The sequence below is a fragment of the Heptranchias perlo genome, chromosome 35 (genome assembly GCF_035084215.1).
Source record: "Heptranchias perlo isolate sHepPer1 chromosome 35, sHepPer1.hap1, whole genome shotgun sequence".
NCBI lineage: Eukaryota > Metazoa > Chordata > Chondrichthyes > Hexanchiformes > Hexanchidae > Heptranchias > Heptranchias perlo.
In genome coordinates, this window is record NC_090359.1 from 24,810,789 (window position 1) to 24,820,503 (window position 9,715).

The following is a 9,715-nucleotide window of genomic DNA, read 5'->3' on the forward strand; positions in this document are numbered from 1 at the left end:
CACGATGGAGATTGTCAGACTGGTTTCAGCTGTCGTGTTCCTCGTTGCGATCTCAGAGGCAGGTGAGTGACAATCCTCCAGTATATCGTACGCACGGCGGATTATTACCGATGTAAACTGTTTCTAACGGGGTGTCCAAGACAACCTGTGAATCTCCTGCCTTGACCTCCCCCACCCCTCGAAAAACCAACTTCAGAAAATTTGGACGTCTAGGGGCGCTAAATTGGGCCGTGCAGCGCCCGTTGTTTCGGCGCGACGCGGCCTCTTCGACATCCAAGATGGCGTCTTGGATGCGCGCGCGCGTTTCCAGCGTGACGCGCGCCGGACGCCATTTTGGTATAGGAGTTAGCGCAGGCGCAGATAACGAACGCTGGAATCATGTAGAGTAGGGAGAAAATGGCTTCAATCAGTGCACAACGCTGATTTAAAGTGACAGACACCATTTTGGGACTTAACGCTCAACTCAACGCACAGTCTTAACCCCGACCGTCTGAACGTGTCTTAGAGTGCCTGGAGGACCCCCCACCAGCGCTATTTAAAGGGACCATGCAGGATTTACAGGTTAGTGGCTGGATTATTGTAACTGGTTTTGGAGGTCTGCTACACTTGAATACTAGGACGCAGGGACATAGCCAAACATTTCGAGCCAGGACGTGCAGGAGTGAAGTTGGGAAATGCTTCTACGCGCAAAGGGTGGGAGAAGTTTGGAACGCTCTTCTGCAAACGGCAGTTGATGCTAGCTCAATTGTGAATGCTAAATCTGAGACTGATAGATTTCTGTGAACCAAGGGTATTAAGGGATATGGGGCTAAGGCGGGTATATGGAGTTAGGTCACAGGTCCACCCTGATCTGATCGAATGGTGGGGCAAAATGCCACCGCCACTTGCTGCCTCCTGATATGTGCCAGCTTCTCCTGCAAGAAAGCGGGAGGTGTGTCTGGGTGATGTGCCTATCATGGTTGAATAGCTGCCAGTGTGTGTGGCCTGTGGGTTGTGGGTGGGCGGCTCGCAACGGTGGTAATGTGTAAGGATGAGAGGGTTGAGTACTGATGGAGTTTGTTGGTAATGGGTGATGGGGGGTGTAGTATGTGGAGCAGTTGGTAGGAGACGCCACTTGACAGTTGACCTCACTCACCTTGACCACTCGTCAAAGCATTGAACTTCTTCCTGTACTGCATCCATGTCCATGATGCTGTGCGCCTGGGCATTGACTTCATCCCCTACTGCCTCCCACTGCCTTTTGGATGTATGTCTGGAGGGCCTCTTGCCCCCCCCACTCCCCCCCATGGATATAGGATGTCCCTCCTTCTGTCCACCTCTTGCACCAAGGCCTCTAGTGCATCAGCAGAGAATCTTGGTGCACGGAGTCTCAGATCAGCAGATTGGTGAGGTCTGGCATGCAGATTGGAGGATGTGGGATTTAGTGGTGTGCAACCTTTATTCAATGTTTTAACATAACTCATCAGTATGTAAAAACAGGGATGGGACCTGCATCTGTGCTTTACGTGTGCGATGTCTGATCTCTGTTCAGACTCCATTCAGACAGCAGGCTGTTATATTCAGCAAATAACAGGTACCAGCTACCTTTAAGAGATTTTCTAACAGACAGCCTGCCTTTAAGAGATTGGAGCTTCCCCCTGCTGGTGGAAAGTGCAAATTGCATGGATTCCTCGTTCAACGCTGATTTCCAATGTAGATTGCAGGTGAGTCCTCAGGCTTGACGAAAATCTCGTCCTGCCTGCGCAGGGACCATGGGGCGCGGGGTAATAGCGGATTGTGCTACCCCCGCCCAAAAACAGGCCCGATACAATTATCCCCCTCTACTGTTTAAAGTGCCCGGGTCCAGAGGGCCGTTCCTCGATTGGTGGATTTTAACCAATCAGGAAGCAGCCTCTGCCCATCCTCCATGGCCGTGGAATTTTGAAGAGTCGAAGATTCCAAGCGTTCGGGTTTCGGGGGAGGGAGGGCGAGGAAAGAAGAGGGAGAAAGTGGAGGGGAAGGAAGGGAGGGAGTACGAAGGGTGCCTCTGAGTAACCAGACACGGCTCACAGTTTGCCCACTGTTTGGGTCTCGGAGAGAAAGAACTTCCCATCGTACGTTGTAATTATCATTTGTCGGCCGACCGACCCACATCTTGAGAGGGGGAGGGGGGTTTCCGTCTTGGGGAGGGGGGTTTCCGTCTTGGGGAGGGGGGTTTCCGTCTTGGGGAGGGGGGTTTCCGTCTTGGGAAGCGAATCCCATTAAGGCAGCTATTCATTAAACCTCGTGACAGCTCTCGGCCGAGGCCTTGCTGTGAAAAAAAATGGCCAAAGAATTCCAAGCTGTGACAGGGAGTTCTGCTTTTTTGCTTTTTGTGTGTACAGCAATCTCACTTTTGGGGGGTCTCACTCTTTGCGTGTATGGCGATCCCTCTTTTGGGGGTCTCACTCTTTGCGTGTACGGCGATCTCACTTTTTTGGGTCTCTTTGTGTTTACGGCGATCCCACTTTTGGGGGTCTTGTTCTTTGCGTGTATGGCGATCTCACTTTTGGGGGTCTCACTCTTTGCGTGTATGGCGATCCCTCTTTTGGGGGTCTCACTCTTTGCGTGTATGGCGATCTCACTTTTGTGGGTCTCTTTGTGTTTACGGCGATCCCACTTTTGGGGGTCTTGTTCTTTGCATGTACAGCGATCTCACTTTTGGGGGTCTCACTGCGCGTATGGCGGTTTCTGTGAGTACGGCTGTCTCAATTTTGGGGGTCTCTATTTTCTGTGAGAATGGCTGTCTCACTCTTTGTGTGTATGGCGGTCTCACTTTTGGGGGATCTCAATGCTCTATGAGTACTGTGGAGTCCCACTCTTTATGTGTGGGAGTCTGCCTTGGTCTAGACTTGGTCTAGGATTCTCACCTTTCCCAGACAGGGTGAGTGAGGGGGAGGGGAGAGGGAGGGTGGAGTACGAGGCCTTGGGTGACATTGCGACTGCAATTCTGATAGTTGCTTCACCTCTGATGAAAATTCCTTGAAAATCTAAATAGCCAGAGGCTCCCCACCAGGTGTCACAGAAGGAAGTTGGGAAAATGTGTTTCTTTTTTTAACATTTACACATTTCCAGATGGCTCCACTTTAATTGCACGAACATGAAATGCAGACAAAAGAAAGATTCCCTCCGATAATTCCTGGCCAAAAAAATTCCTGTACAGCAAATACACAGACTATTAATGACGTTAGCCCCAAATCTCAGGGACTTTCCTGTTCTGTGTGACTCACAGGGTGTGGTTTTCTCTCAAGGCCAACCGGGGGGTGGGGGGGGGGGGGTGCAGACGGGGCCTCGGTTTAACGTCTCAACCGAAAGACGGCACCTCCGACAGTGCAGCACTCCCTCAGTACTGCGCTGGGAGTGTCAGCCTGGATTATGTGCTCAAGTCACTGGATTGGGATTTAAACCCACAATATTCTGACTCTGAGGCAGGAGAGCTACGAACTGAGCCACAATCATAGGAATATAGGAACAGGAGGAGGCCATTCAGCCCCTCGTGCCTGCTCCGCCATTTGATAAGATCATGGCTGATCTGTGATCTAACTCCATATACCTGCCTTTGGCCCATATCCCTTAATACCTTTGGTTGCCAAAAAACTATCTATCTCAGATTTAAATTTAGCAATTGAGCTAGTATCAATTGCCGTTTGCGGAAGAGAGTTCCAAACTTCTACCACCCTTTGTGTGTAGAAATGTTTTCTAATCTCGCTCCTGAAAGGTCTGGCTCTAATTTTTAGACTGTGCCCCCTACTCCTAGAATCCCCAACCAGTGGAAATAGTTTCTCTCTATCCACCCTATCCGTTCCCCTCAATATCTTATAAACTTCAATCAGATCACCCCTTAACCTTCGAAACTCTAGAGAATACAACCCCAATTTGTGTAATCTCTCCTCGTAACTTAACCCTTGAAGTCCGGGTATCATTCTAGTAAACCTACGCTGCACTCCCTCCAAGGCCAGTATGTCCTTCCGAAGGTGCGGTGCCCAGAACTGCTCACAGTACTCCAGGTGCGGTCTAACCAGGGTTTTGTATAGCTGCAGCATAACTTCTGCCCCCTTGTACTCCAGTCCTCTAGATATAAAGGCCAGCATTCCATTAGCCTTATTGATTATTTTCTGCACCTGTTCATGACACTTCAATGATCTATGTACCTGAACCCCTAAGTCCCTTTGGACATCCACTGTTTTTAACTTTTTACCATTTAGAAAGTACCCTGTTCTATCCTTTTTTGATCCAAAGTGGATGACCTCACATTTGTCTACATTGAATTCCATTTGCCACAGTTTTGCCCATTCACCTAATCTATCAATATCGCTTTGTAATTTTATGTTTCCATCTACACTGCTTACAATGCCACCAATCTTTGCGTCATCGGCAAACTTAGATATGAGACTTTCTATGCCTTCATCTAAATCGTTAATAAATATTGTGAATAATTGAGGCCCCAAGACAGATCCCTGCGGGACTCCACTAGTCACATCCTGCCCATTGCAGCTCCTGTCGACATAAACTAAGCAATAGGGACAAAATCAACAACAACTCGCATTACATGGACTTCTGCCTCTATCAGCACGGGGAAGAGAATGAGGATCAACTGCAATTGCTGCTCCTCAGGTGTTCCGCACACCTGAGACCTCCCCCTCCCCCTCCCATCCCCCCGCCCCCCACGAGAGAAAGAAAGAATTGCATTTCTATAGCGCCTTTCACAACCTCAGGACGTCCCAAAGCGCTTTACAACCAATGAAGTACTTTTTGAACTGCTGTGACGTAGGAAACCCGGCAGCCGATTGGCGCACAGCAAGATCCCACAAACAGCAAATGATTGTACCTATCGCAAGAAATATTTAAATGAGTGCACACACTGAGTATTTCAAGTATAACGGAAAGGGAATTTTAAAATTTAATTTCCTTTCTTGTTTTTAGTCAGTCAAGGGAGAAACCTTGATTGTGGAACTGGCAGACTTTCAGTGAAAAAAAATGTAATTTTGAAACAACTTTTAGTGTCTAAAATAAAGTTTCCTGAATTTAAAAGTTTTCGCCACTGATTGAAAGTGAAATCAATTTTCAGTTTACAATGTGGAGCCCTAGTTCAGGAGAAACTTCTTTGCCCAGAGTAGTTGAGGCGAATATCATAGATGCATTTTAAGGGGAAACTAGATAAACACATGAGGGAGAAAGATATAGAAGGTTATGGTGATCGGGTGAGGTGAAGTGGGGTGAGAGGTGATCGTGTGGAGTATAAACGCCAGTATAAACCAGTTGGGCCGAATGGCCTGTTTCTGTGCTGTAAATTCTACGTAATGTGATAACAACCAGATAATCTGTTTTAGTGGTGTCGGTCGAGGGAACGATACTGGCCCAGGACAACGGGGAGAACTCCCACTGCTCTTTTTCAAAAATAGTGGCCGTGGGATCTTTTACGTCCACCTGGGAGGGCAGACGGGGCCTCGGTTTAACGTCTCATCCGAAAGACGGCACCTCCCTCAGTACTGGCACTGGGAGTGTCGGCCTGGATTTTGCGCTCAAGCCTCTGGAGTGGGACATTAAACCGAGGCCCCGTCTGCCCCTCTCGGGTGGATGTAAAAAATCCCACGGCCGCTATTCAAAGAAGAGCAGGGGGGAGTTCTCCCCGGTGTCCTGGGGCCGATATTTATCCCTCAACCAACATCGCTAAAAAAACAGGTTATCTGGTCATTTATCACATTGCTGTTTTGTGGGATCTTGCTGTGCGCAAATTGGTTGCCGCGTTTCCTACATTACAACAGTGACTACGCTTCGAAAAGATGTAAAGCTTGAGGATGTCCTGAGGTTGTGAAAGGCGCTATATAAATGCAAGTTCTTTCTAATGTGGGTGCTCCAGCTGCATTATTGGTAGTCCCCTAATTTGCATAGTGTGGAAATCGTCCTTCTCAAGACACATTTCTCCTCCCCACAGGGCGTCTCTCCTGCGGGAATCAGCAGGATACGGTCGAGGCCCACTCTGGAGACGCTGTCCATTTGCCCTGCCCGTTCACCTGGGTTGGCGAGGACCCCTCGGAGTACATGGTGGTCTGGCAGCTGACCAGGGGAGAGAACCTCACGGTGGTGCACGACCGGGAGAACCACGTGGAAAACACGGAGCAGGACCCCAGGTTCAGGGACAGGACGGGACTGGGGCCGGACTGGTTCACGGAGGGAAACGCTACCCTGAGCATCAGGAAGCTGGACCTCGGAGACGGGGGAATGTACACGTGTCTCATCACCACCATGAACCCGTATAGCAGGGCGATGTGCGCGGAGACGACCGTATCTGTACAGGAAGGTGAGCGAAACTGTTCCCCAGGAAACCGGTCAGGGCTTCAGAGAGAAACCCACTTCAAATTTAAAATTCTCATCCTTGTTTTCAAATCCCTCCATGGCCCTCGCTCCCCCTCCCCTATCTCTGTAACCTCCTCCAGCTCCTACAACCCTCCGAGATCTCTGGGCTCCTCCAATTCTGGCCCCTTGCGCATCCCCCGATTTCCATCGCTCCGCCATTGGCGGCCGTGCCTTCAGCTGCCCGGGGCCCTAATCTCTGGAATTCCCTCCCTAAACCTCACCGCCTCTCTCTCCTCCTGTAAGTTGCCCCTTAAAACCTCCCTCTTTGTCCAACCTTTTGGTCACCCGTCCTAATATCTCCTCCTGCGGCCCAGTGGATGCAAACGATCCAAACAGGGCGTTTTTTGAAGAGTTGTTCTCCCCAGTGCCCTGGGCCAGTATTTATCCCTCAACCATCATCCTTAAAACAGGACATTCAACTCGTCTGCTGTTTGTGGGATCTTGCTGTGCGCGAACAGGCGGTCATGTTTGCCTGCAAAACAACACTTCAAAAGTACTTCACCGGCCGTAAAGGGCTTTGGGGTGTCCTGAGGACGTGAAAGGTGCTTTATAAATCTTTATTTTTGTAGAATGCTTGGACATAAAACTTACCCTCTGACAGTGGGCGGGAGACCCAGAGAGCGAAGGACGGCTTTAATTAACGAGATTCTCTACGATTGCAGGAGCAGGGGGGTCGGACGCGGGGAACGACAGGAGCGAGCCGGATGGCAGAAACCATCAACAAAATCAGGGGAACTCAACGACAGCCACGGAGCCTGAGCAGATCGCAGGACACAATCCTGATCCGGGGCAGATGTCCAGAGAACTGGGTGGGAGGAGCAGCAAGAGATCCAGATCTTATTTGCTCGTTGCGCTAGCGCCAACCCTTCTGTTCCTGGTCATCTGCACCTGCTAACCCCGAGATTCTAACTGTTTTCGGTGAGTTCTTTCTGCCCTCTCAAAGTGAGCAATGCTCGCGCTGGAGAATGGGGCGCTTTCTGATATCTCTGTTACCGTCAAACGTTCCCCATGTCACTGCTTTTTTCAAAAAATTCATTCTCGGGATGTGGGCGTCGCTGGCAAGACCGACATTTACCACCCGTCCCCAGTTGCCCTCGGGTTCGGTACAACTGAGGAACTTGCTAGGCCACTTCAGAGGGGCAGTTAAGAGTTGGCCACGTTGGTGTGGGACTGGAGTCACATATAGGCCCGGACCGGGTAAAGACGGCAGGTTTCCTTCCCTAAAAGGACATTTTGTGAACCAGTTGGGTTTTTTTTAACCACAATCCAATAGATTTGTGGTCACTTTTACTGACGTTGGCTTCTTGTTTCCAGATTTTATGATCTGAATTCAGATTCTCAAACTGGCCAGGGTGGGATTTGAACTCATGGATTATTAGATCAGGCCTCTACATTACTAGTCCAGTAAGATAACCATTACACGACTGTCCCCCAATACCCCCCTCCCTCCTAATATCAAACCCCCCCACCCCCCACATCCTGACCCGGACTGAGATATATCAGCCCTCTGGTACCTCGCCCCATATTTTATACGTGAACCTCGACGGTGAGTGTTGGTGGGCTATTTGACTGTGTGGGGCATCACAGACGAGCCCGACACTCTTCTCATCCGCCGCCCTCACGCAAACACTTTTCGGCAAGTCACTAAATTACCTGCTCATTATCTCATTGCTGTTTGCGGGATCTTGCTGTGCGCAAACTGGCTGCCCCGTTTCCCCACATTACAACAGCGACTCCACTTCAAAATGTACTCCATTGGCTGTAAAGCGCTTTGGGACGTCCTGAGGTCGTGAAAGGCGCTGTATAAATGCGAGTCTCTCTTCCTTTCTTTCGTGCCAGAAGTTTAAGTGCTCTGTCAGAACGACTAAGCTACGTCCTGCCCCCTTTAATGATTTACGAGTTCCCGGGTCTGACTGTGATCATTTACGTTGCAGGTTTGGATTGGCATGGGCGTAGCAAAGTGCAGACGAATGCGATGGTCTTCGAAAGTGGTACCGGACGATCCTGACCCACCACGCTGCCTCCACGAAGGCCTTTCTGTCTGGTGTATGCAGCACTCTGGACATGGAGTCAATGGAGATCTGTCAACCAGCTGAGTGGCTTGTAGCGGGGGGAGGGGGAGGGCCGGGGGAGCAGGATTGGCACCTCGGTGGGTCTGCAGCTCTGTGTGCGTGCCCTCTGACCTCCCACACCCCTGACCCCCAGAGGATGAAGGCACCAATCACGCACCAACGTTCAAGGTCAAGAGTCCGGGTCGAAACTCACCTAGTGGGGGAGGGGGGTGGTCGTCGCCAACCCTCCAGGATTGGCCTGGAGTCTCCAGGAATTAAAGATTAATCTGCGGGACACTGTTGCGGGCAAAGACCCCGGAGAAAAAAAGTCACGGGGGGGGGTGGGGGGGGGGGGGGGGGGAGTGTTATAAAAAACTGTGTTGTTTTCTTTCAACATTTTCCCTTTTTGAGCCATAAAAATGTCGGAGACGGGGTTAAAACGGACTGTTTTGACTGACGGTCATGAATCGTCCAATTGGGTGACGGAGAGCCTGGTCGTTCTCCAGTCGGCTGTGGGAAGGCGGGGCCTCACGGAGATGGACATGTCGGACGACCAATGGCGGGGCCGCTGGAGTCCGGCGGTCACATGATGAACTCCCATCCAGGAGTACGGACCAACCAGAGTTGGCGACCCTAAGCCTGGCGCCTTATTCCTGGTCATCAGCCGGGTCCTGACTGAGCCTTTAGTTTTAAGTTATTTTTTTAATTTGCTGGGATTATCTTCTCGACGTCACCTCGATGTGAATTTTAAGCTCCCAATGTTGCCCGGCGACTCTCGACAGCGATCCCATTTCCGGGTTGAACCGTGAACGTTGGCCGGGGTTCCCGCTCCTGATTGCTCTCCACTGACCCCGGCTGGCAAGTGGATGTTGGACGACAACAGGTTTGGGGGCGCAGCCAACGATGCCTCTGTGGTTGAATTGCCTGGCGACATGAACCAAAAGGGATTATTAGAATCTGGCGTCAAGACGTCTTTGTTTTGTTTCGGAAAGCAAAGAAATCCACTGATGGTCTGGTCGGTCAGTGCATCAATTCTGGCCTTTCACTCTGTGCGGGCTGACGTGTCACGAAAGGTTTGATCGCAGCAGGGTTCTATGGAGCGTCAATAGATGCTGGCAATGTGTACTGGGGGCCAGTGAATGTAACCTGCAGCTTTCATTGTGTCTGGATGAATCATCGTGCCTTTTAAATGCAGTAGAAGCTTTCAATGAATCTCTCTCTTTCTCAGTATGATTCACGCCCTCCCTGTCTTTAGACTCTCTCATAAAGGCTCAGAGTCTCAGATGAAT

At 50.4% G+C, this 9,715-nt stretch overlaps 1 protein-coding gene across 1 annotated transcript; it reads left to right on the forward strand.

Annotated features, from left to right (window-relative positions):
* Positions 1-8,726, forward strand: LOC137302479 (V-set domain-containing T-cell activation inhibitor 1-like). Its single transcript, XM_067972171.1, has 4 exons — positions 1-62; positions 5,954-6,319; positions 7,038-7,293; positions 8,310-8,726. Exons 1-3 carry the CDS (start codon positions 5-7, stop codon positions 7,268-7,270), a joined length of 657 nt encoding a protein of 218 aa, XP_067828272.1. The 5' UTR covers positions 1-4; the 3' UTR covers positions 7,271-7,293; positions 8,310-8,726.
* Positions 8,727-9,715: the final 989 nt, after the last annotated feature.

Excerpts from the sequence above, each read along its gene's own strand:
- LOC137302479 (XM_067972171.1), top strand. The coding sequence starts at position 5 with ATGGAGATTGTCAGACTGGTTTCAGCTGTCGTGTTCCTCGTTGCGATC. Across the intron at positions 63-5,953 it reads CGTTGCGATCTCAGAGGCAG|GGCGTCTCTCCTGCGGGAAT; the intron begins GTGAGTGACAAT and ends TCCTCCCCACAG. Across the intron at positions 6,320-7,037 it reads GACCGTATCTGTACAGGAAG|GAGCAGGGGGGTCGGACGCG; the intron begins GTGAGCGAAACT and ends CTACGATTGCAG.